This window comes from Molothrus aeneus, chromosome 1 (genome assembly GCF_037042795.1).
Source record: "Molothrus aeneus isolate 106 chromosome 1, BPBGC_Maene_1.0, whole genome shotgun sequence".
In the NCBI taxonomy this organism is placed as follows: Eukaryota; Metazoa; Chordata; class Aves; order Passeriformes; family Icteridae; genus Molothrus; species Molothrus aeneus.
Genome location: NC_089646.1, coordinates 55120432 through 55148412, shown reverse-complemented (window position 1 = coordinate 55148412; position 27981 = coordinate 55120432). Strand labels below are relative to the sequence as shown.

At 35.8% G+C, this 27981-nt stretch overlaps 1 protein-coding gene across 4 annotated transcripts; it reads right to left on the bottom strand.

Moving 5' to 3' along the window:
- Positions 1–642: 642 nt before the first annotated feature.
- Positions 643–27971, bottom strand: BRD9 (bromodomain containing 9). Of its 4 annotated transcripts, XM_066557440.1 has the most exons (18): positions 27832–27971; positions 26686–26906; positions 24942–25074; positions 23193–23253; positions 22114–22258; positions 20180–20290; positions 19251–19426; positions 16756–16884; positions 15766–15898; positions 13487–13562; positions 12088–12183; positions 11159–11291; positions 10233–10344; positions 8566–8604; positions 8057–8128; positions 6681–6783; positions 4736–4903; positions 643–3981 (listed from the first exon to the last, which is right to left on the bottom strand). In XM_066557440.1, exons 1-18 carry the CDS (start codon positions 27902–27904, stop codon positions 3881–3883), a joined length of 2082 nt encoding a protein of 693 aa, XP_066413537.1. In that variant the 5' UTR covers positions 27905–27971; the 3' UTR covers positions 643–3880. The 4 variants fall into 4 exon arrangements, with proteins under 4 accessions (XP_066413537.1, XP_066413512.1, XP_066413520.1 ...); XM_066557415.1 differs by lacking the exon at positions 16756–16884 and having other exon boundaries at positions 27832–27970; XM_066557423.1 differs by lacking the exon at positions 16756–16884 and having other exon boundaries at positions 19251–19366; positions 27832–27970.
- Positions 27972–27981: the final 10 nt, after the last annotated feature.

The window sequence follows — 27981 nt, the reverse complement described above, 5'->3', positions numbered from 1 at the left end:
TTCTGAGATTTATAGTAATTTCTAATCATTCTGGGAACAATCATTCAACTGCAAAGCATTGCCCCACTTCGTGTGTTTAAACATACAATTCACATTTACAGTTACATACACACAAACCCTCCTGCAACACAAACCCAACTCATCTACATAAACAGAGTTCTGCAACAATTCCTAGTGCAAGTTTAAATGCACTAGGAATAAATGCCATCCCATGGAGACACCCTAGCTTTCCTTGTGAGGTGGATGGGCTTCTTCTCCCCTCCCCTTATCAGCACACAGATCAGCATTTATAACACATATTCCAAGGATGGTAGAAGGGCAGAAAAAACCAAACCAGAAAAAGCAGCGCATTTCCATCCATATGAAAGTAATGCTGTGCAGACTCCAAATCCTACAGTGGCCAGGTAGAAAAACAACAGCAAAGCAACAAACACAAAAACGAGTGGCATGGTAAGAACCAGCCCTTCAGTCTGGAACATAGGGGTGGAAAAACCAGGTTATTTCTGCTGGTCAGCTGTTCAGGTCTCATCTGCATAAATATCTCATCATAGCAATGCATCTGCCAGAAAGCAAAATAACTTCATGGCTTTAAAAATGTCTTTGTGCTTTTTCTTTTTTCTTTTTTAATAAAGAGCAAGAGAGGAACAACAGAAAGATTTTTTTATTTTTATTTTTTACTTAATATTTATAGGTAAATTCTGTCCCTGTACTTGTGTATCTCAGAGAGTGGAATAAAGTTGCTCCATGCTGAATTCTTGTTTACAAAGATGTTTGCTATGTGTGCAATACAGTCTCAACATTCCCTTTGCTGCCACTGAAGATGACTGCGCTAAAACATGTGTTTGATGACAGACATACAAAAGAGAAAAGAAAAATCACAGTTATTTAGACCATTTTGTATTTTCTTTGATATATTTCTATGTTGTGGAAGAACAGATCTAAGATTTCTCTTAACATTGCTTACTTCCTTAGCGCAACACACTTTTTCATACAGCAGTTATTAGAGGGAAAAATTGAAAAAATGCATTTAATTTCTCAATTTTTTTTATAGGAACCCTGGGTTGATTTTACCAAACACCCTAGGAATTTCCCCTCTATTTCAATGATAGCATATTCCAACCAATGGGAACTCACATAAAGTTTATTGACATATGGTGCCACCTAGCTAGAAGATGTTACATGTCATGTATTACAGATTTGAACAGGGTGCCATGGACACAGAGTCGTCTCCCAAATGAACCAAACAGGAAATATCTATCAAACACACTAGAAAGAAATGGTTTATCTTGGATTAAATAAATAATGATGTATGTTATATAAACTCACAGAACTAAATCAAGTTTTTAAAATTCTTAGTGTTTAAATAAAACTGTAAGATTAGAGGCCTTTACTGGTTAGTTCAAAGCTTTTATGTGTATATGAACTTACCACCTGCAGAGTCAAGAGCAAATAAGACTTAGGGAATTTTTTACCCTCCAATTAAGTAAGGAAAGGACAGGCAAATTTCTTCTTAAGGCTTTTTTGCAAATAAACCAGAATCATTTGCAAGATGCAACAGCGTACCACTGGTACCAGCACAGGCACATACACCAACAACGAAGAGGAGCAAGAGATTCTCTTTTAGCACAAGAATCAGTAAAAATGCACTGTGACAAACAAGTAACTGAAAGACATTACTTCAACCACTTACTTTAACATTTTAGTATTTTTTACCAGAGACTGTAAACTCAGTCCAATCTTTCTATAAAATTTAGAAGAACGAGATTTCTCAAAGAAACATGAAAGCTTTTCTTGTGGCAGTTAGTGAGCCTAATCATGTGTCTCAGTACATTCAGCAAACAGGTTACAAGTCAATGCCACTTTTGAGAAGGCACCACAGCAAAAGCATTTGTATTTGCTTCTAGGAAGAAGTTTTGTCTTAAAAGCATTTTTTCCCTGGGGAATGCAGGCAGTTAGCCTAGTGAAGGGATTGTCCAGCACCCATGGAACAGCAGTTGGAGATTGTTGTGCATAACTAACATTGCTTAAGGGCCAGATAGGCTGAATAAATAAGCAAACCTTCCTCAGGCACAAAGTGCTCTCTGGTACAGTAATGATGCAAACAACATCCAGCCTTTTATACAACCAGCTCATGGAGCCCATAAAGGCTGATCTACAGAATCTCACAGAGTTTGAATGCATTCTGCCTGAAATCCAAGGTGAAGGTATCAAATTAGATACTGCACATTATTTCAGTTTTCAGTAGTAAACACTGCAGTTCAAACCAAAACCAGAACAAACCAGCACATTCTTCTAGAGGTGTATTTTTAACATTCTCCTGTGGAATTTTATTCAAGAGCTAAGGCAGGCAATTCAACAGCAAGTGTTTCAATAAAGATTTCCTCACCAACTGTAACTATAGAGTCTATTACAGGAATCAATTTATATTTACTGTATGAGAAATCAGAGATTTACTAGAGGTCAAAAGCATGTCAGATTTAAAGACACTTTTCAATTGAAATCGTTTTGGGAAGCTGCAATCCCACACAAGGCTGTATGCCCATGCAAATCCTCGCCAACAACACTGCCACAGGGCGGCAGATCATTTAAGTCACTTCCAAGAACCCACAGTCATGATGTGTCAGAATGCAGGAGCGGCAAAGGAGCCCAAGCACAGTGCCACACACATTCCTAACAACTCCCAGACAGAAAAACCTCACACTGTTCTTTCTTCGGCACTTCCACTTGGAATGAAACAATCTTCCTATTTAGAATTTATCAAGACTTTACTACCAGTTATCTGACTTCCTTAATGGTTCCTAAAAACTGAGGAGATTACTAAAACTAAATGTTTTTTTTTGTTTATAGCTCAGTGTGGCATGATGAAATTAATCTTTTGAAGCAGCACATGAATTCAACCCAAAACTCTTTAGTATTTCAGATTTAGTATAAGGAAGCAAACTTCTCCCTGGCAAGGACAACAGATTTGCTGTATATCAAAACTGCTTTTCTATTTTTATTAATATTTACAAAATAATGTAAATTCATAACATTTGTCTTCTTGCAAATAGCAATAGTACAAAACTCCTCAATTTCAGTATTGATGTATTATAAAAGTTTTATTTTGGAATTACTGAACAGCACACTGTATCCAGTATTTTTTTCACCCTATGAGATATACACATCATTTTAAAAAATACAAGTATTATCTTTTCTTTGTGCTTCAAGATACGAGGGATCACAAAAACATACATCTTTTTCAAATCGAGGGTAGAAGTTTTGTAAATGAGCATTCAACTGGAACTACCAAGTACTGTTACTCTGAAATTAAATGATCTCTGCAGTGATTAAAAAAAAAGATTTTAAAATATGGGGAAATTTTTAAAACAATTTCTACAGATTATTAGCATTTGGAGATTGAAAACACAATAATGATCCAGATTCATGCAGTTATTTGTTCTTCCTTGGAGATGTTCAGGTCTTAGCCTGAACAGTAGATAACAGAACAATTATCTACAGAACTAGGTGATAATTGTACTGCAAACATTTAACGACTGTTGCCATGATTCTGGGAAAATTATCACTTTTCAGTGTCTATAAAACAGAAATTTTTCTAACACATTATTTGCTGCTTTTCAGTCAAGATTCACACATCAGTAAATAACACTCTCCCTTAATAAACAAAATGAAAGCAGTTCTTGGTACATTGCTAACAACATGATGCACTAATTAGTTTGGGGTTGGGATTTTTATATGTTTGCTTGTTTAATCCTGTATACATGATAATATTATACAGCAATCCTCATAGAAAAGAGGACAAAAATGCAGTTTCTGTCATGGACAAAAACTTTATAAAAACATAATACAATTAAAATACAAAATAAATATAGTACATGTCAGATTAGTTACTAGTAGCATTTGAGGTTTCTGGAGACTGAAGAAATTCATACGGATCATGAACCATGTCTTGCTGTTCTCCAACACTCAGATGAGAGGGGCTTCCTGTTGGATGTGGGAAAAAAAATCAAAACTTTAAAAGCACAGAAAAAATTAAGAGATATTTATACATATAAACAGGATGGTTATTTCACATTTTCCTTTTAGACTTTTAAAGTAAGACATCTAAATAATATTTAAACAGGAGATTATGAAAAAGAAATCACAAGATTCTTAGTAATTTAGATAATTTTTGGAATAGTAATCATTTTGTTATTACTCTGAGTTGATTACTTTGAGTTAATTACACAAAATGCAACTGAGTATCATGCATCCAACATCTTCTACCTTCTCAGAAATGGCACCAAATTGTTAAGCAGTATGTTATGCTATCATCCCGTCTTATCACTGAATTTTACAGTTGACAATGAAATGCTGTTGTAGAATCCCATTTGTTACTTGCTGAACACAACTATGCTGAAGTAAAATAATCATTATATACTCCTTAGTGTAACTGACAGCATCAAATGAAAATGCTTACAGGAATTTGCCATTGAATTATCAATTTACTTCACAATTACTTTAATCACATCTAATAAAAAAATAGGAAATTACAGTTAGGGGTCTTAGTTCTGGAGGTTCAAAGTATGTCTTGTTAGCTATCACTGCCGGGCATATTTAAAAATTAAAACATGATCAGTCAGCACGCTGTTTTATCAGAGTAGTTTCCCACAGAGATTTATATAAATTACAATGTGAGTTTAAACCAATTCCAAATAGAGCACAAGTACTGGAACTTCTGTGCCACAGCTAAATTTACCAAGATGATGTTGGTCTCTTTCAGAGGTATTGGAAAGGGAACTCAAATTAGATGATGGCCGGGACCCCACTCTGTCAGCCTGAGCTTCATGAAGGTCCTGAAGCAGTTTTGTTGTTTCATCTAGATGTAGATGGTTATCATCATGATCAAGCTCCTTCTTCACTTTTCCTAAGAGCCACCAACCAAAACCCATAATTAGCACATGTACATTGACCCACGAATTACCAAGTCACTATAAAAAAGTTCTAAACTTAACACAAGCATTGGCTATACCCAAATGACCTCAATCTTGCATTTTTCCTCGCACTTCTAAAAAGCAACAGCTGCAGACCTGTGCAGTATTGGAAGATGAAGGAAAGTGGCACAAGGAAATGGCTGAAACTGAACTGACTACCAGTACCTAAACAACTGTAAGAGCTTATTTTGTCTTCCTTAGCTGTGAAATGCCAGATATGGACAGACTGGCCTGGGTTGGAAGGGACCTTAAAGGCCATCTCATTCCAACCCCGCCTGCCATGGGCAGAGACACCTGCCCCATCCAACCCGACCTTGAGCACTGCCAGGAACAGGGAACCCACAACTGACACAACTGTGTCAGTGCCTCACCACCCTCACAGTAAATAACACACTTAGTTTGTGGCAAAACGGAGTCTGCAAGCAGATCATTTAAATATTTAACTCAAAATACAGTTAAAACAGAACCTGAAATCTATGGAGGCAAAGATATCCCCATCACAGAAGGTTCTAAGAACAGTATCTTCTCCAGCTACATTGATTTTTAGTAAGTCAAATGAAATTGTGAAATTGGAAAGAACTGCATGTTTGTGCCAATATACACTATTCTTTCATATGAAGACCTAAAAAAAATTCCCTCAACTTTAAACAGGAAGATAAACTCCTTCCCTTCTTTTTCTTAAATGCTAATTTTGCAAGAATTATGATAAGAAGTAATTTCATAAACTCACTCTGGCAGCCAACTAATCTAGCAGTATGATTATTTACAGAAAGGCCAAAGAAGAAAATATAAGCAGCTTTCAGTGGTGCATGAAATTTATAGTAAGACTGATATGTCTAAACATTATCTATAAAATGGATATTTATTCATTTTTTACTGAACTGCAGTAAAATTAGAGTGAGACAGCATAATCAGAACTTACAATTGCTTTTCAAACTGCACCTATGTGAGAAATTTGTAGAAATCTTTCTTCCCTTTAAGCCTTCAATTCATTTCATTGTGTTTTATAATACATAGCTTGGCCTCTTTCACATTCAGAACTAAAAGTACCTTAAAACATAAGCAAGTTGTTTGCTTGGATGACATTTTTGAGGACATATGAGTAACTCAGCTGCCTGCAGAAACGGTAACAGTACTTGTTGTGGTACTTACAGGATAATTATCAAAGGCATGTATTTGAAACAGTATCCAAATTCTTTCACACAACTGAAGATAAAGTCTATCCAGTCCTAGAAGTTTCTTCCCACTTTTGTTTTGGGATGTTCCATGTAGCAATATGATTGGGTTTCACATACTTACCTAATTCCCAAGTTTTAAACTTACCTAAACTTACCTAAACTTACTTACCTATTTCCCAAATTGTAAAAGACATATGAAACAACATAATTTCTGAGTGAAAGCTTCACACCAATTCTTAAAATTTATATTACTATGAACACAAGAAATACAAGCAAAGCTACCAAAATAATGAAGTACAAATACTTTGTTTTCTTCAGTTGTACAGGAAAAGTTAGCTTGTATAACACATGGATGTCTCAAAGGAAAAACAGAACAAGGTTTCATTTATAAGCCCTAGACTTTTACCATAGTTAAATGTATATTTATTACTACTTTTCAAACCCTTTTTTAAGTCTTAGCAAATCCTGCTGTGATTTTCTCTAAATGGTACAACTAAACCATAACTGATATCTTGTATATTTAGATACTTACCTAACGAACTTAACATAGAAATATCAAGAGATACATCTGAATACGGCTTCATGGAGAGAAAGTCCAAGTCAGAAGTGTTACTGTCTCCAGCAGATTCTCCAACCTATTAAAATACAAAAAACAGAAAGATTAGCAAGAGGTACAAGCTGTGATGTTAACTTCACAAAGTTTAATGCACAAATCCATTCTCTCAGAAGGGTTACTTCAACATCTGAAACTGGAGCATCCATAGCCATCTTGGCTAACCTGAAATTCAGAGACAGCTCAAAAAGATTCCTGGACATGAATGGCCAGGGATGTGCACAGTAGTCCAAGTCCTTTATCTCATGATCCAGGACTGCTGAAACTCAATTACACACTCAACTCATCCATGTCTCATGGTAGAACCCTAGCAGGTGGAAGTATTACCAGTATCCCTCATCTTCCCCATATGTGAACATTGGATTTATTGAAATTTTTCGTACACTGGGCCTCCTTCTTGACAGTATCAGCTGGAACTGGTTGATCTAGTATTTTTCCTATACACTTGGATAATGAAATACAGCCTAAACTTTGCAACTCTCCTTCTTTCCACACCCATTGCAATATTGCTAATGTAATGGCACAAAGGAAGAAATCAGAGTCACTAAGCTTCAAAACCTGTTCTAAGGGAAATCTCTGAGGATGCCTGATCCAGCAGGAGAAATGAGACACTCAGATAAACATACAATCAGATATTATCTTTTAGAAATATGAAAATGAAACCTAGCACGTACATCAAATAACTTAACCAGTCACCTTCTAGAGAAATTCACACCTTTCCACAAAACATAAGGAATATTTATAAAACTATGATTTTTTTTTAAGTTGCTATAATGTGATCCATATAATTTTTATGTAAATTGCATTGAATGTAGTGCATATCTCCTGTTATCACAAATAATTTGCAAGATAAAACCAGTACCACTTAAAGAAAGATTTTATTAGTAGCTGTAAAAGCATAAGATATGGTTATTTATCCATAGTTTCTAATAGACATTTTCAATGGATATGCTATTAACCGATTAATATTAATGGGGTTTTTTCCAATTTTATAGCAGGCTGAACCTCAAATATTGATCAGCAGATCAAGTATCTTTTTCAGGTTCCTATGTGATCTTTCTGCGTCTGAGACTTAGTTACGCATGCTGAAATAAGCTGAAGAACAATAAAGCCACAAATGAAAACAGACTGAATATCAGAGAATTCATTTTCAGTACTGCAATCTTATTCCAGATAATGTAATTTTAATATTCAACCTCAGATTGTGCACTGAAATGAAATAATGTCTCAATACTACTTTTTTGTTTCTGTTTTTTCCCCTGTTGTTTCCCTCCCCTACCCCCCAGCCATTTTACCATAATCTGTTTGGAAGAATCCAGACAGGTATTGCGCAACTTGTGTTCTTCTTTTATAAGAACTGGCAGAACCTAAATAACATAGAAATACTTTAGATTTCATAGCTTATATTTACTAAGGATGTTCCCTGAGAATGTTTGTGTAATTTACTGGTTTTCCACAATGAGGTCGTGGGCCATCATAGAAAACTGCCACATTGTGTGATGTTGAGTAGAGCCTTCACAAAAAACTAGAGACCAGCTTTCTCTAGGGCAATCATATAGAGTCACGCCAACAATTTGTAACTAACCAGGACAGCCTCTCCAGGAATAACCTAAAGCCTCTCCTTTCTCATATACTCCACTTATCAATCTTTTCTGTATTACCATACAGAACAGAGGCACATTAAATAAAATAAAGAATTGGAATGTTGCAAGCTCAGAGAGCTGAGTAACTTTCTCTACTTTAAACGCCAAAACACTTTTCCCTGTTAAAACCCCCAAACAAACACAGTATTAGCATAACTTACTTTAACTTCATCCAGTGGTTTTACTGGGATGTTTCGCCTCTGTAATGAAAGAATACCAATAACTGCTTATACTGAACACGTGAGAAAGACATCTTTCTTGTACCATCTCAAGTATATTCAAATCACACACAAAAGGAGGCTAGAGACAGCTAACTTTTTCACATATCTGTAACATAATTAGAATGCAACAGTCGCTGCTCTGAAATATTTTAGTATTATTCATTTTAAGTAATCTTTGAGTCCCCTTATACTATTTCTTCTGCTCATAAACTTTATATTCAAATGCAGTATCTTTGTCATTACTTCAGTAACTTCTGATCACAAATCATTCAAGGTTGTACTTCCAGAGATACTAATTCTTACTCAAATGCAGCAGTACAAAATGCTCAACATAGAACACCATGTATATGTCACTGAAACACATGTAATTGTGTAAAATCAGTGTATATCCATATATGTCACAACTAAACAGCATTTTCAAGTGTAAATAGCCATTGACCATTGGAAGGTCCTCAGAAATTCTCACCTGGAATGACATTCATAGAAAAACATGGTAAAAGGCAAAGGCACATTTTATTTTAATGCTAAGTTGACTATGTTGCATAAACACATTTCTATGTGTAGAAAAGTATTCAGAATATTGGGTTTTAACTTTTTGAACTAATCCTTTACATTTCTTCCTGTTAAATGTACCATCTTTTTCCATAGGGAAAAAACACCCAGAAAATTCTAAACAATCATCAGTGGTTTTCATTCCATTGTCTCCTTATTTCCAAACACCACCCACCCTACTCCACTTCTAAGTCGCAAAGATGTAGCATAATCTCATTTCCACCAGATCAGGAAGTCTAGAGTACTTTCCATCTTCCCACCCTGCCTTCCTTTCTTTATTGTTCAATCTTTCAGAGTGTCAGCATTTTAAATAGCAGACAATTATTTCAAACTACGACTGCCTTTCAAAGTGAAGATAACACAAAATTTATCGTCAGAAAATTTGCAATTTTTTAGCTTATTTTGTCTTGGGAATGCAAGTCTTGGGGAATGCAAGTCTCACTAGAACCATACACATTTCTGAGAAAACTCTCTTCTCATAACAATCCTAGTATGCATGTCTTCAGGAAAGTGCTTTTGGAAATAAGTTAAAAGCTTTCCCTGTAGACACACTACATGAATGTAAAATTTAGCACTGGAGGGTAACAGACACGTGGTACAGTGGTAATTACTCTTTTAATTTTACTTCCATGTTCCAAATAACTAATCCTTCTATGAGAAATATATTTTGCTTTTCAATTAAGAAAAAACCCAAAACTTTAACAAAAGGATTGTAATGTAACTCAGAAGTCTGTATGTAAGTCATGACATCAAGTGACAAGGCTGCCTAAACTCCATCCAGTTGGTTGGACCCTGCTATGCTGCATCTCCTGTCTCCTCCTTTCTACAGTCACATAGTGAACCACATTGGAGAACTGACCTAGCCAGAGGAAAGGATTCCTCCTTCAGTCTCTAATTAATTCAGCCTCTAATTTGGTTTATGGTTGCTTGAACAGCTAGGCTTGCACTGCTTAAACTGGCAGTGGAAAACAAAGCATATCACAAAATATTAAAAAGCCAATAGGGTCATTCTTATTCTGATGAATTTGTGACACTTCAGTGCACCCAGGACACACCTGCTTTAGCTGATAAATAGTTTTGGAATGGTCACCACTAGTGATCTGGTCCAGAAGATCATCAACTATTTTCTTGCTGTAACTTCCAGCATCCTTCACAAATTCTTGTAAGCTAGCAGGAATGGAGATAAGCATTACAGAAAACATCTACTTTCATAAAAACTACTTCAACTTAAAATGTTTTCCCAAATACACTGAGTTACACCTACATTTTCTTTTTCCTTTAACTCTTTTATGCTTCTTCAGGAAAGCAATTAAGGTCGCCAGGACATATAGCTTTTTCTTTTACTTTAATAGTAAAGTAGGTTTACAACTTGTTTTTCACAAGTACCAGCAAATTTTGTCTTGAACTATCATAGATGGTAGGGTAGTGGGTTAAAAAACAAAACACAAAAGATAAAAAGCTTGAGATTATTTCTTTCCCTCCAAGATCAACAATTTAATGTTAAATGTCATTTTTCTTTTCAAGTAGCATTAAATCTTTTGAAACTCATTGAAAAACATAATTGTTTTAAAGCCACTGAAATATATTACTTGCCTTTTAAAATTATTTACTGCTGGGTAACACTAAATCTGGGGCAACCTATAATATTCTGTGGTTGAAGACCCTAATAACAAGATCCATAACAACTTTGCAATAAAATAGAATAGCTTAAAAGGCCAAATAGAAAAACCCCCCAAAACTCTCCCCACCTCCAAAACTCCAAAAGTAAACAACAAAAACAAAACAAAACAAAAAACCAAACCAAAACAAAACAAAAAAAACCACCAAAAAAAACCCAAGCCAAGAAGGATGAAAGCCTAGCTTCAAAAGTAAGTTTTAGAAAAAAATTCAGGATTTGGAGGCTCTTAGTTGAGATCTAGTTTAAATTTCTTTGCAAAAAATTGCTATGAGAAGGTTGTCTTCTTAATAAAGAAGACCTTACCTTAAGGCACACTGGATCCCAGTTTCATCACCATATGCTGAGTATAGAAGCTCCATCTCATCTGGTTTCAGATCATGAAATATAGAGTTGTTTTGCAAAGAAGGTGCTGTATTGGCACTGGTAAGAAAGGTTACTACACAGGTAAAAGACACAACAAATTATTAGCAGCAGTGTCAAAGATCACTTGGGGGAAAAAACCAAAGATTGTATTTTCTGAAACAGATACAGAAATGAAACAGATTTTCTGAAACAGATACATGGCACAGAAAGTGCCATGTAGTTTTTCCTCCAACTGAAAGCAAGAGCAGTGTCTCAAGGACACTTACAGACTCTAGAATCAGCGCTATTTTAACCATATAAACAAACATACTTATACTACTGAAAGATCAAGAATTAAGTTATCCACCCCATTCCAAGAAGAAAAAGGTTCACGGTCACATTCCCTTCTGTATTTCTACATTTTGTGTGCATCTACATGATGGTTGCCAGTCAGTTTCTGGACAGCAGATTAGAAACTATTAAAAACTGTCAATAACAACAGGAAAAAAAAATCCACAGCCTGCAAAATCTTTGTCAAATGTTGCAAAAATGCAAATGACTGGAAGTTGTTTTTCAACCGTAAGTGCAATTACTATGGAAAAATTATTTCCCCCAGAGGAAATGGACTACCATTACTGGAAATCTTCTAGTGTGGCTATAACACCACGGTAAAATATTAATACATAAACTGCTAATTAAATTATGTTTAATTAGCGAAATATTCAATTTAATAAAAGCTGCATTCTGCTATTAATGGAATTATTATATATTATAACATAACTAAGCGAACTTTCATAATATAAACAGGTATATATCAAAATGATTTTATATCAAGTAATTGCTTGAATATTTAATAAACACAAAGTTAAAACATGGTCTTTGGTAATTACCTTTATTTCTTCGTTCATCTTTGAAGCCCAGTGTAGTGAAGCCAGGTAATAATTTGCTTGACAGTGAGCTCAGATCCACTGGGTGAGTTTCTTCCTCTGATAATTTAAAAGAAGGCTTAGAAAAGCATTTTGTGTTTACAATTTATGACAAATAATTAGAATTTGCTATTTTAGAGCTGTAATTAACATAAAGACTAAATGTTTTTTAAACTATACATTAAGGGTAGGTACTGTAATTCAGGTTCTCCATTTAAATTTCAACCTCAACCTATAAGTATGCTTCCATGTCATATTCACAAGATCTATGGCTTAAGTTATTTCTTAATAACTTAAGTTATTTCACTTTTACAGTATACAGTAGCATCTGTAATTATTTTAGTAGCCAATTCACAAACCTTCAATATCCAGATATTACTGAAATGATAAAAGCAGTCTCTTGCAGTCTCTTATGTTGACTAAGTGGTTTTTTATAGAAATTCATTACCATCACACTTTGAATTGTCAGTGGCATAATTTCAGAGGCATTAAATCACTTTTTTTTTAGAAATAGGTAATAGGCATGAGAGCAGCCAAAATGCTCAGAAAGATTCCAGAAAAATTTACTACCACATGAAAAAGAATTTAGCAGGCTTGCATCTCTCAATGTGATTAGTCAAAAGCATTTATATATTCATCAGTGAAACAAGAGGAAAGCTGTGAAAAAATTCTAATCTCAAAAGGTGCAGAGAATGAAGTGCTAAATCAACATGACGATTCAAAAAACTATGGCATTTTATTCATTACAAGTTTTTAATACTTCTGCATCTTGAGCTTGAAATTAAAGCAAACGGAAAGCATAAAACAATATAAATACCATAATAGTAACAGAACAAGAACAAAAAAGAAAATATCAAGGAACTAAAGAAAAAAAATCTCATACACTTAAAACTGAAATTTAGCTAATGATTGAAAAAGATAATAAAGAGGTAAAAGATTATTCTAAATTTGCATCTGTGCATTGCACATTTACATAGAATTGCAGCATCTTCATTCACTTTTTGTCATTAGGTACTAACACTACAGTGTTTTTGCAGTAAAAGCTTGTCTTCCAGGCTCTTTGTAAAGTTGTAGGAATGTCTAAGTGCTTATAAGGAGATATTATTTTATCTTCTCACTATTGGCATCAGCAAAACAAAGCATCTGAAGTGTGAAAATAGGGAAGGCAAACAGAAACACCTTTGGGGTGTTTGGGGAAATGGCTTGGGAAATAATTAATGAAAAGAATGAAATTTTTTGAAAAATAAAAAACAATTTAAAAACTCATATATATTACGCAGGATCTGTATCTACGGTTAAGACTTCAAAATCTCTTATAACATATAAGACTAGAAATGTTTACTTCAAAGACTATGGCTTTTACCTTCTGCTTCTGGATCAGATGAATTTACTACACTAAATAATAAAGTTCCATCTCCATTTTTTTTCAGATAACCAATCTGTGGACAGAACCAGAGATACAGGAGGAATCATTCAAAACTGTTCACACTCAAAGGAGGAGCTGCCCATTTACAGAGAAAACTATAAAAAGCAGTTTTAGCTGTATTGCACTGGACTTTGCTATTCCCTTTTTCATACAGAGAACCTTGGGTCACTACTATTTTATACCACTTAGCCAGTGTTTCAGAACAGGAGACTTAGGAGAAGTTCATACATCATATATACAATGCCCTATTCATCTTTCTAAGTCAGATCTAAAGATTACACCCAAGACAAACCCAATTCCATTGTCATTAGCATGGAACCAGCCTTTCTGACTGCAAAGTCCAGAACACACATTTTTTTTAGAAGCAATCTGTAACTCCCATCCACAAACAAAGTCACTGCTTATTTTCAAATATAGACTGAACTGTCTTCATGTCTCACCCACAACTTTTTCTAATTAGAAGTACTTTTATTAACACACTACCAAATTCTTCAAGAGGAAGAAGTGCTGTGACAGACCTACTGAAGCAGACAAGCACAATGCTAAAGACAGATGTGAAAGACAACAGAGCACACCAGGGTCTATAAAGTTAGAGCCAGATCTGATGCAACAAGCAAAGCTAATGTCAGAAACTAACTACACATGAATTGAGAAAAAAACCACTGTAAACTCTCAATATAAAGGGAAAATGAAAACTGTTCTCTCGCTACAAAAATATTAGTAAATACATCTGAGGAAATGAACAACAAATCTCTCCTATTTTGTTTTCTATCCCCCTCCATCTGAAAACATTTAAAACTCTCTCTGTACAGGAGGCCAAAGCTAATATTGGCATACAATAAAAACAGAGGTGAGAGATGCTGGAAAGAGAATGAACAACATCTTCAAGTGACGGCAAAAGTTAACAACAGCTGAATTCCAAAAACATGCCAGGGTTACCGAGATTCAGTGGGACATGCAGTGGGGCTGCCAAGCTGACTTAACAGCCTTAGCAACTAAGAGCTGCACACCTTGAGAAACTTCCTTGAACAGTGCAAAACTGACTGCATCACTCAATGGTATTGCTTTGAAGGGATTTTAAAAGCCACTCTACTTTGGAGGTTTCCAATAGACTTCAATTCTAACAAGTCTTCTCATTATCCAAAGAAACAGAAATACATTTGAAACTAAGCCTCCACCCACTACTCTTTGCAGTTTTATTTCATAATCCAGTTGAGCCTAAACTGACTACATAATCAGGGCCACTGCCCAAGAAATGGACATTTAAGTTTGAAGACACAACACCACTTCTGCTTCAAAGTAAAGTTTCTTCTGCAATAGTTTTTAAAGAGGTGGAAAATGCAGATGTGGACACATCATGATTCCTTTCTCGAATGCAGTGACCACTAGAGTGACAGATGAGAAATGGGAGCAAAGGTGGAATAAGTCTCCATAAAATTCGAGGGAAAGAGAGTAAAGGTATGTCAGTACAGATCTGTAGCGAATGCCTGGAGCATTCACTCCAAGCCTAGCACAAGGAAATGAAGGAATCCACCACTATCATCACAGAGCTAAAAAACCCACAGCTAAAAAAATTGATCCTTCAGAGAAAACGACAGCACCACCAAGCTTGTCCTTGGAAGAGCACAAAACCCAAATACATGGAATAACATCAGCATTACATTCAGGACTGTAAAACTTGCTATCTAAACCTACTCAATGAAAGATCTTTGTATTTGGTACTCATGCTACAGCTGACAGCTACTGCTTGTAAATACAAAACTACAAGACTTTACAGACTCTCCTCATTAAAAAAGGTAATTTAACATTAAAAGTATGTTAATTCCTGGGGGGGAAGGGAGGGGAGAGAAGGGGAATCCTAATTGTTCTTCAACCTATGCCGTAGTTTGCTTTTTCTGAGGTTGGAACAATAGGAGAAGTGTGATGTTATTTTAATCACTTTCAGTGCTAAGGGTGGCAATTCAAGATGGAACATTTCACTGTTTCCTGTAAGTGAATTTCCAAAGAGAGAACCTGAGATTGACTTAGGACCCCCTACAATGGCTTTCAGTGGCAACTAAAGATAGACAACAGCAGTATCAGTACACCACACAGAACATATATCCCAGATGCTCCAGTCCCAGGCAGCCTAACAGTAAAGCCTGTTTCCTAACGTGAAACAAAGCATTCAATAGTCAGGCACAAACTGGAACTGCTAACTGCCATGTGCAGTAGACCTTGCTGTTGGGTAGATATCGATTGATCCTATCCCGAGCTTCATCTGCTGCATGTTCCACTAGTGCCAGGACATGTTCTTCAGCAGTGCTGTCTGTCAGGCTGCATGCATTCCCCTCAGGTTCAAAAATGCAGCTAAAAAGGAGAAGAAAAGGAGCTGTAGCAATTAAAAGCTAAAACAAAACAAAGGGCTGAATTCTGGTTTTGCTTAATAGAGCAATCAGTCCCACTCTTCTCCCAGTGTCAGTGTACCTCAGCATTTAAGTGGAATTATAATCATTATAATCATATAATCATTACAATCATATTATGAAGTTTTGCAGCAGAAGCTGTGAACTACCAAACTACTGACTTCAAAAATTTAATTGTTTCTGTATCCTGATGAAAATGAAGTATAAAATGAAGCACAAAACAGAGATTGGGAATAAAACTGGCAATTATACAAGGTGAATGCTGTATGCATCCTTAGTCTCCCACATGCACATATACACTATTTTCAAAAATTACAAACAGGAAGATGCAGAAAATAAATTATGTAATGAGACATAGAAACTGTTGCTTATCAGAGAAAAAACCCAATAGGCTGCATTTATGATGATTATGTCATATAGCTGCTTGCAGAAGTAGGACCAAACTCCAGGTCTAAAAGGGAGTCCTTTAATTCCTGTGTTTTCAGTATTGGAAGTTAGCATTCCTAATCTGTATCAATCACAAAACTGCTTGTAACTGAAATTACAGAACTTAACATTTATCTTTCAGTAGATCCCTTTTCATTAGAGCTCCAAACCAATAAAATCGTAGCAAATAAGCATACCCAAGGATGGAACAGGACATAGCTATCACATAAAATCAGGAAAAGGTAGTATCATAAAAAGAAGTGTGAAGATATCATAGAATATGGCAGTCTTCATTGTATTTTATATATAAAATAAATGTTGTAAATCAAAGTATTTCAGGGCATTATATAGACATTAGACACTAGGGCCAAACACCTTAGGTACTGGGTAGAGCATCTCCTCACACCAAATCCATTTCTCTCTCCTGGGTTATCTTCTTCCACTTGCTTAGCTAAGAATTTCTCTCTGTATAGAGATTCAGATCCAATACACAAGTAAGTTTTGCTATTAAAGACAATAAAAAGATCACAGGATCATACTATTATGAGACAAATGTTATACTACTTTGTTTCATTGAAACTTTAAGAAAGGGTATACACAGCAGGAAACTCCTCAACAACTGGCACTTTCTATCACACACTACAGAATACTTAAAGAACAAGAATTTTGAGAGAATGTTCAGATTGTAACATCCTAAAAAAAATTTCAAAAACTATTTAAACATTAGGATGTTCAAGTGATCAAGTCGCTTCTTCCTCTATATAGAGGTCTAAGCTGCTTTAACACTTTGTAAACATTGACTTCAACTCCTCTGTTTGTAACCATAAATATGAAAGCAAAAATATCTGCTATTAGGTTTGATTTTCCCCTCTCAAGGTCTTATTCTTCATCAAAAAATACAGTATCAATCCTACAGATGCAAAAATACAAGTATTTAAAAGTTCACGTTACTTAGAAAAAAACTAATTTCAACTACTAAAGTTACACAGATGTTGAGAGGAACAGAAAAGTAGATTTATACTACATCTGATTGCTGATAAACTGGTACCAGGATATATGTTAATGTAGATGGCAGTCTCAATTTCTTGTTCTGTGACAAAGGACAAAGTTACTCTTGTGGCAGAGTTTATGCAAGAATTAATGCTGGACACCACACAAACCAAATTATTTTGTCTTCTAAAAAAAACCAAGAACAACCAAAAACCAAAGCACCTCTCCCTCAAAACTTGTCTACAAAAAGGTGCTTTCAGTTGAATTCTATCCACAATCCATTAAACAAAGGAGAAATTATACCTTCTCAATTCTCTATGATACAGGAACAGATTAGTTTCTGTATGTTATCATTAGAATAGCTTCCACTACAGATAATTATTGTTGAAAATTATTTTTGAAGATACATGTTGCAGTCTTCTATTTCCAAAAAAACCCTAAATTAGAATACCACTTCTTCCATCAGCAATAAGAATTACAAAAATGCTGGAAGTGTAAAAAATGAAAAGTGGCTGATGAGAACTGTAAAGCTCACTTTTAAAAAAACATGAAACAAGGTATGTAGAGAGCTTTTTGGATAATTGGTTAGCTGAGAAAGGACATTTTGATGTGATACCGATGGATAAGGATAGGGGAAACAAGCTGGGAACTATGTAACCGGTGTCCAATCACTGACAAAGGTCATAGTGACCTTTGCTGAAACGGGAAGATGGGGGAGAAAGTTGCTTGCCAGAAAATGTAGATATCTTAGGTAGAGAAGCTAGAAGAATGCAAACATAGAAGCAAAATAATTATTAGAAGATAGAAGTAGGTGTGGTTGATCTATGTGTGCTTTAACCAATAATGAGCTCAGCTTTTGCAATATGTATAAGCTTCATTAACACCAATATAAATATGTGTGAGTTTTCAATAAACTTGGGGATTTGCCATTCAGGCATATGGTGTGTTGCAATTCCTCCGCCGTTCACGACAAAGGTATATTTCACTTTTGTTACTTTGAGGATTTAACAAGAAACCTGCAGAACATATCTACATGATCAGATTATTTACAACATGACTAGCGGTGCTCTGTTGCAATATTTTTTCCCATAAAATTCCAACTGATATAATGCTTTACAATTTAAATTCAGTCTATCTTTGGATGCCTATGCAAGAACACTGAATAATATAAGTTGCTTGTATATCATAGTTTCTGCTAAAATCTCATAAAATAAATTTACGAAATTCAGATTTAAAAAAATTAAATTAACATTAGATTTTAGTTATAAAAATATGAATTTGTGACATGGAGGTACCTATTAGCTGGAGGATTACTATTGCACTAGCAATATATTTTACCACTAAGTTAAATAAGATTTCACTGGGGATATATTATCATCTGCTCCAGAAATAATCTCCTATACTTTTATAACCTGCCAGACAAGGTTAAAGTTAAATAAAATCACTCACTGATCTGGAGCCACTTTGCCCTCCTGGGAAGAACCTCTTACATTTTGATGAGACTACTTTAGGAAAGGAAAAAAAGGAACAAAATGCAAAAGGTATTTGTAGCTATACCCAAAATAACATTTTAAACCATCATGAGAAGAAACCACTCAGTATTTAATACAGATATAAAGAAGAATGAAAACATCTCTATAGATATTAATTTTAAGTGTTTGAAAGAATATGCAGTCATCTTTTGAATTGTTTGCTTCAAGTTAGGAATCACTGGGTTATTAAACAAGTTCTATAAATAAACAAATAAAATACAATAAAATTGCCCACTTATCCTATGGACCTCAAGGAAAAATGCTGAGTTTTTTCCCTCAGTTCTTTCCTGCTGTGTAATGCTACAAAAGCTGCAACAAACTAGTAAGCATCCCCATTAAAACCTTTACCTAATAACTTCTTTATTTTGCTTTTTGGATTTCTTGGTAGTCTCTGCTTGTACAGGAACAACTTCAGGAACAGGTTCTTCAACTGTTGTGTCTTCATCGCCCAAAAGAGCTGCCTGCTGAGAAAAATCCATGTCCTGCATAAACGACATGCTGCGCTTCAAAGCTAACAGCCGTTCCTAGAATCAGAAAGGACAGAGCGGCAGGGACTTAACCTTTCCCTCATAGCCAAGATGCTATGATAATGGGATGGGATGGGAATGGCCATGGCCTTATTTTGTTCTTAATCTCGTTTCCAATGGCGATGCAACATGATTTGGTCATGGTAGCATGGCATCAGAATTTCTGCAGCCCAACTATCAAGAGAGAAACAAACAAACAAACAAACTGCATATGCAAAAACAACTATTTTACACAAAACTTACCATCACTGTAACACATGCACACATACACACACACACACACATGTGCACACACAGAGCAGCTCACAAGAAAACCTTCATTTGACAAGCCAACAACTGTATCTGAGTAAGAAGTATTTGTGACACTGCTGAAAATTCCCCAACACCTTCAAAAAAGTAATGCTTTCTTGTTTACACAGAGATAAAACTTAAATGAGATCTTGCTTCCAAAAGTTTCAGCCAGAAGTAGGATTTTTCGGTAGAGTTGCATATATGTGGATTCGAACTGCTTCCACTGAAAGAAGCTCTTACAAACTTCAGTGGTGCAGGTAAGGTTGAGAAATAAGTAAAAATTACTGGGTTATAACAAAAATGCCATCAAGCCCTTAAATATAGCAGCACTAACTGGCACTGCTGTAATTCATCACAGATGGATGAAACAACATTTACCATTGTTACTTTGTTCCTTTTGAGTATGGTAACATAAAAACCCCCAAAGTTTCTGCTTTTTGTTTTTAATAGGTCTCTTACTTTGCTCATCATCTTAAAGCCTGTGTGCAGTATCTTCTTGGCTAGTTTGTAGTAAACAGTATCTGGTCTGTTGTAAGTCATTGCATTATCACACATCAGTTTAAAATCAGCCTGTAAAATACAAGACAAAAGAACTGTAAACATTTCAGGTCCTTTGTTAAATGACTGGAAGATACCACTCCATCTTGGTAGCTCTTTGAAGAACACAGTAATATTCTAGGGGTAGGCTCATGAACACAAGCCAAAAACAGAATTGCAAAGGTTTGAGCCTCTTCTACCTCTCCAAGATGCTCAGTTTCCTTTGGAACTGGCTTTTGGTTATAAAAACCACTCTCTTTCCTGAATGCCAAACGTAACATCTTCTCTTTAACCAAGTGGACCAAATGGACTAAATGGACCAAACACTAGACCGAGCTACCAGGGTGACTTTTTTTTTACAGCATTACAAGCCCTCTGCCTCCAATTACCAAAGCCATGGCAAAGACAGAAATTGAGGTAACATGGACAAGCAAACTATGGCCCAAGAAGCAGACAAAGAAGTGCATGTAAGCTACACTTCCAGTGATGGCCTTTCAAGTGCTGCAGAAACAGCCAGTCTTTTGCTTGCCCAACTTTGAAGCAGACCCTTTTTTTTTCTGAAGTGAAACGAATGAGTGTTCTGCAGAAATTGCCCCTCTTTTAAATGCAGGACAGAGTTCTTTCAGACTCTACTCTTAGACAGATTATTTATTGTCTTGTGACTAGCCTCAGCTAGTTATATCAGACAGGTAACCTTTTGAGCAGACTTTGTTTCAGAGGTTAAAAACCTACAAACTTCATTTCTTTATTAAGGTTATGGCTCTGTAGTTCTGTGTAATTAGGTACCCTCATGTATCTAGAAAGGGAGTCCAATTCCTTTTTTGCTCTAACATGGGCAGGCTTTTAAGAAAACTTTTATCACTCCTCTGACTACCAGCAGAAGCTAAGTCCTTGAAGAAAAAACAAAAGTCAGTCTAAAAAATACTGCCATTTTCTTTTTTTTTTAGGTTTCTATCCCACCAGTTTCAATACTGCAACCTTGCCTGTTACTTAACAGTCACAGAGCTTCCTATAAATCTCTACAGCATATTTAACAAAACAGAGTAATAATCTTTGTCAAAGCACCTGTAAGAAATGTAAACCATTCTTTGCTCACCTTGCCGGACCTTTCAAAAAAAGAGATTAACCCTGAGAAACAAGCCAATGCTCTCTTGCTCAGGCTACCATCATATCAACATCAGTCTAGGAAAAAGCAATTCCAAAAGCTGCTAATAATTCATGACCTTCACAAATCAGTTAAAGAAAACTCCTCTCCTTCAGGAGCTACCAATACTATGAAAAAATTTCTTACTGCACTGTCTGTGAAACCATGATGTATCTAATAAATTATTTCAGCAAAAACAATACGATTAATGACTAAGTTAAGCTGCAAATAAACTTGCCAAGTAAGTTTCTGCCAGAAGACAATTTCAAATGAAGTTATATAAAAACCAGAATAATTAAAGATAAAAAATATGTAATTGCTATTTACTCATATACAAGATGCTCCAGTATATCTGCAGGTTTCTTGCAGACAGGTCCAAATTACATTTAAATCAATCTAACAAGGTCTAAATTTAAAAAAAGGACAAAAAAAAAAAGAGCTCAGTGGCTTAAGTCTTGGTGATAATCTTACTCCTGTCAAAGTTTAGCAAAAAGCTAAATTCCACAGAACTTTAGAAGATCTTCTTGGTTTCAATAGTAATTTATAGAAGACTGTAGTAGAATATGACAGATTATTTGTAACGTACTGAATATACAAAAGTGCTCAGTTATGAAAAAAATGAGCATTAATTAATGTAACAAAGGCTTCTACAGTTAAAAAGAATCTTCAGTTTCTTACTAGTTGTGAAATATCTAAATCTTTATTAATTCACCTTGAATTCAGTGACTGATTTGTATTCATTTGCTGCAATTTTTTCCTTCATTGTACCAAAATCCATAGGGTGTTTTATTATCATGGAATATCCAGGAGCAATGGCATCCGTGACTGGAAAGGCAAAAAACCCATGAGGATCTTTCCTAAAAATACAAACAATAAATTGAAATTTACAGCAGGCAACAAAACAATCCTTGCTTTTGCATCACATTAATAACACAATAGTACTACTAAAAAAACAAAAACTACTAAAAACATTCTCATAAAATAGATCCATGTTTGAAAAATTTCCTGATAAAGGACAGCATTGTGATTTCACATATGTAGACTTATTTAAAAAAGAAATTCCTGCAAATTTTCATTTAAAATGTCTTTCAATTCAATTCAATGATCAAATGATCAGTTCAAGCTAGTTCTCATATTTCTTAATTAATTCTTGTATGTTTTCTGTGTCTCTACACTCCAACTTGGTCTTTTGGCTTCTTGTAGAAAAAGCTCAATTCTTCTTGTTCATAAGGTCCTCTAAAAATAAACACAATGTTTATTTTTTTTTAATTTGTTCCAAATTCAGCTTATTGCTACAAAATAAAAAAGTAATGTTTTTTTTAAACATGAGGTGCAGGTTTAAGAAAACAATAAAATAAAAAGCCTCTCCCAATTTAGAAGATTATCAAGTAACCAGGTCTAAATTTGCTTTGTATCTGACAGTAGACACTGAATAAAACAAAATTTAACTAAAACAGTCCAATCTTTTAAAGTAATGTAGAATTGTAACTGGTTTTTAATCCTTAAACTAAGTCACTAATATTTAATAAATTTATAATGGCAATGTATAATTTGCCCAAAACACTTATTTCCCTGCCCAATGCTAGAATTGCAAACTTGGTAATAATTATCCTCAACTTATCTTTAAAAACAACAAAGTCTGACACGGTTGCAAAGGTTAACAAATATCTTTCAGTCAGTCACCAGGCACTGCTTTCAAACAGAAAACCAGGATATGAAGTTGCCAGGTAACACATACAAATATGCACCAGACACAGCCTACACAGTTGAAGATACAAAAACATTTACTACCTTTGAAGCTGGCGAAGGAAGTGTTCCAGTAATTGCTGGATTGGTGTGCTCTCATTTTCAGCTGCATTTTGAGATGAAAACCCAGGTAAGTGCAATGAAACCACATATGCATATATTTTTTTATTTAAAAATATAAGTACCAAAGAGAAAAATCTCACTACAAGTACAGCTTGTACTGATCTGAAGCCAAATGTATGAACATGGATTTTAAAGCAGAAGCACATCAGATATCTAAGCACACACTACCTTTTTCTTCTTCCTTCATTTTCTGAGCTTTTTTTCTTATCACATTAAAACCTAGTACCCATTAAGTCAGATGTAGTGCTAAATTTAGCAGCCCTAAGAATATGTATTAATAAGATTAAAACAATTACATTATATATTTCTGCAGAAAAAGTGAAACTTGGTTGCTCAAATACTGCAGTTGGGAAATCATATTCTTACAACATGTTCGCTGTGCAATTTTCATGGTTTCTTCACCATAAACTCCATGCAATTCTATAAGCCTTTCAATCACAGAGTGACAAACAGATGCAGATTTACTGGCAAGACAGGTAACAACTACAATTTCACCTCCTGTACAGATCACACAAGAAACACTATATGTTAATATAGTCTGTTACTTCAGAGAGACTGGCTTTAAGTGACGTTTGAAACACTAATGAAGCACCAAGAATTGAAAATCCAACTCTCCATGATAGAGGAAAGACATCTCCTTTCTTAAACAGAATGGGTCAGGTAATTTATATGCTTTCCAATACTATTTTACAACCAGATGAAAAGAGAATAATAATTGGAATAGTTTTTATCTCGTCAGTTTTTAAGGCTCCTGACTACCCAGAGACATAAAACTCGGATCTGAAAATTTCAGTTACCTTGACAGCTGATGGCCACTATTCCTCAATTTAATGTGTGGTCACAATTATAAAATTCCTTGGGATTACCTGACTAGTCAAAGGGCAGTATTCCAAAGACAAGACTCACAATATTCCTAATGACACAATTTTTTGCTACTAGGTTCCATTTTCAGGCTTATGTATAACTGAGATCATGATGTAATTGAAAATTCCTAAAAGTAAAGGTTTCCACTGAGCAATGCTGAGTTTTAATTATAAAGCAATGGCTACTGGTAGAAAAAGCAAGGCAAAATCTGAAAGGATCAAACATGCAGAAGTTGCCATATACAAATGATAAATATTCTGGCTGGTGATAAGAATTAGAGAAGATTTGTAAATTAAAAACAGGGCTGGTATGTGGTGTCTACAGTCTTTAGAGATGCACTATCACAACTTCCTTTCCATGAGAATAGAGATGCTAAAACTCCACATAGATTAGAAAAACAAAAAAGACAAAAACAACACCTAAGAAGTCTCCACGAGAGTTTTTTCCCTTGAACTAAGTGAAACTTTGTTTCAGACATTCTGATCACTATGGTGTAATTGCTAAGGAGAAGGAATTAGGGGAGCATTATGTGCAATAACACTTTCATAATGAGGTGTACCCTGCCAAGGAACAGAGGCCAGAAACAGGATGTCCTCAGCAACATCAGTTACCTGAAAACAAACCTACTAAAACATGGAAGCACCAAGAGGAATATTGACTTTTCAGATAGCAGAAAGTTCTGGATGTTGGAAAAAGTCAAGCTCCTATATTTCAGTAAATCTTCATGAAAATTTTATCTTTGACAAAAGCTTTGTTTTGTGTTCTTTTAAAAAGAACCAAAATAATTTAATCTTTCATACTGTTCACCTGGCTGAGTTCTGCATGCTCTGACAGGACGATCTGGAGGAGGTTCAACCTCCACCTTTTTCCCAGGATCAAAGTCATCAGTTTCTCCTTCAGTGTCACACTGTTCCTTCTCCCTTTTCCTCTTTTTCTCTTCCTAGGACAGCAGAAAGAAGACATATTTTAGAGGGATGTGCAATCCCACACATCAAAAGGCAAGAAACAGTGATGTTTTTAATTTGGAATACTCATTCAATATCCAAGTCATAATACTGTTTAAACAATATTGCATATATTTTCACTATCACTTTTTCAATTTTCTTCTCCAATTAAAACTGTTCATCTTTTGCTACTTTGTACTTGATACAGTATTGTTCTATCATTCCTGCATGTTTATTGAAAAGAAAAATTCTGAAGCTATTCATATGCAAAACTGCACAATAATAAGCTACACCAGAGAGCAAAGAAAGTTAATTGACTATTGAGTAAAGATCAATCTGTGGCTCCGCCCTCATCAATGTATTTTTGTTGTTTGTCACATTAAACAGAAGTGAGTAAAATATATGACAACTCAGCCAACAAAAGAAGCATAAAAAACAGTGGTGGCAATTAATGATCTCTTCCTGAGTTTCAAAGCAAAGGTACATCTAAGTCATTCCTGAAATTCCACAATCATTATCCACATTTGCACAGAAAAGCACACATTCATTAACCTTCCCTAGACTATGGTTTCATTACTTAAAGATCCATTAGCTTATTTTGAATGTATTAATCATGAAGTTCTGTGAAAAAAATCCAAACAATCCCCATCCCACAACTCCGTAAAGGCAACTGATACTGCAAAATCTTGTATGAAGGACAGGTGGTTTTGCTACATTTCAAGTCCCAGCCTAAAACATCTGTACTAAGAAAATTGTGCACTGTCTGTGCTGTATTTAAGGGCTTCTGAATGATCCTATGAGATCTGTCACTTCCAGATGATTTTTTTGTTAGGCTTGTATTACTTGGAACTGATAGATGGTAGACACAAACACACACAAAGTAGCACCAAAAAAACTGTCACACAAGAATAGTAAAACTACATGACAGGAAAGAATTAAAAAAGCAGAAAGGTCAGAGAACCATTATTACACAAAATAAATACTCTTAAAATTGAATTGTACAAGTAACTGTGCTGTCAATGCCTCACTACTGATTTTAAACAAACTCCCCAATGCTCAACACAGACAACTAAGTTGACTACCCTAGTTACTACTAACAAAGTCACAAAGCCCAGCACACAGGTTATTCCAAGAGCTAACGATGTAATGTACCACAGTACTCAAGAGTTCAGAAGCTGTTTTGAGTAAACATATCAATTTCAATGTCCAGTAACTTGGCACATCTCCAAAATGCAAACACAGCCTGGAACTTAAAAGCTGAAAATACCCTCCCTAAAACAGTAGCAAAATATGTTTGTGACCAGGCTAAAATACAAAAGATCGAACTGAAAAACAGAAACATTTATTCAAAGCAAATAAGTAAGGAAAATAAAAAGTTATAAGAAGGAAGTTTTTACTTTGTTCATAGAATCATCACAAAAGGTATCTCCTGTAAATAGCAGAAGTGCACCAGCTCACACACAAGGGTTTTCAACATTTCTGAAGTGCTATCTCCAGACAATAAGCTTCTTGTAACAAGTGATTTAAACAAAGTTCTGTACCAAACTTTAGACCTGATAAGTAAGCACGAAGGCTGGTGTGCCTGAATTCTAAAAATCACAGCTTACCTTTCTCTTTCTTCTTTCCTCATCATCTAGATACTTTTCTTTTTCCTTCTCTGACTTTTTCTTCTTTTTTTTCTTCTTTTCTTTATGTCGTTCTCGCTCATGATCTGATCTATCATCGTAGTAACTAGAGTCATGCCCTGACCCAGAGAGTTCAGTGACTTCACTGCCTCCAACTTTAAGAACCAGTTTTAAGGGTTTTTCCAAAGGCTTGTCCACATAATCTAAATTTCAAAAAAAATAAATTAATAAATGCATAAATGCACAGGGAGCCAACAGCACATAGCAATTACAGAATCAGTCTCAATTAGGTCAGAAAAGACCACTGAGATCAAGTCCAATCTATGACAAAACATTACATGTCAACTAGACCATGGCACTGACTGTCACATTCAGTCTTTTCCTAAGCACCTCTAAGGACAGAAACTCCAGCACCTCCCTGGCACCCCATTCTAATATATAATCACCCTTTTTGTAAAGAAATTCTTTCCCAGTGTCCATCCTGAAGTTCCCCTAGTGCATCTTGAGGCCATGTCCTCCCGTCCTGTGGCTGGTGGCCTAGGAGAAGAGACCGACCCCCACCTGGCTACACCTTCTTTTCAGGCAGCTGCGGAGTGACAACGTCCCCCCCGAGCCTCCTTTTCTCCAGGATAAACAATCCCAGCTCCAAAACTTCTTCTAGAACTATTGATTATAAGAATTCGCTGCAAATCAAAAATATACAGAATACATTTGGAAAGAAAAACAAAAGCTAAGGCTAACAAATCCAAGCTAACAAACAGTCGTTCTGCACATCTTACGTTGTGATGTTCAACAAACCTGCAAGACGTTAGAAACCGGTTCTTCGGCCTCCCCTAAAACCGTCGCAAAGTCCTTGCAGAGCAAGGTGAAATTAAGCATCATTCAAGCACCGCAGCGACCGGATCCTCTCAGAAGCGGCCGTGGGAAGCACGGAGACGCTCCGGCTCACACTGCACCGCCCGCCCCGCGTTCCTCGGGCCGCCCCCGCCGCCGGCAGCTCCAGCACTCGGAGCGAGGTCTCTGCCCAGGCCCCACAGCCCGCGCAGGGACGCCGGGCCCCGCCGACAGCCGCGCCGGGGGAAGGGACGGGCGCGTCCCGGGTACAAAGAGACCCCCCCCGGCCCTTACCGCTGTAGGTGGTGGCGGAGGTCGAGCGCCATTCTGCCTTCTCGGCTTTGTGCTTCTTGTGTTTCTTCCCCATGGCGGAGCCGCAGCCGGCCCCGCCGGAAGCGCTGGGGAGGGCGGCCTCCCCGCCCTCCAAGGAGGAAGATCCGGGTG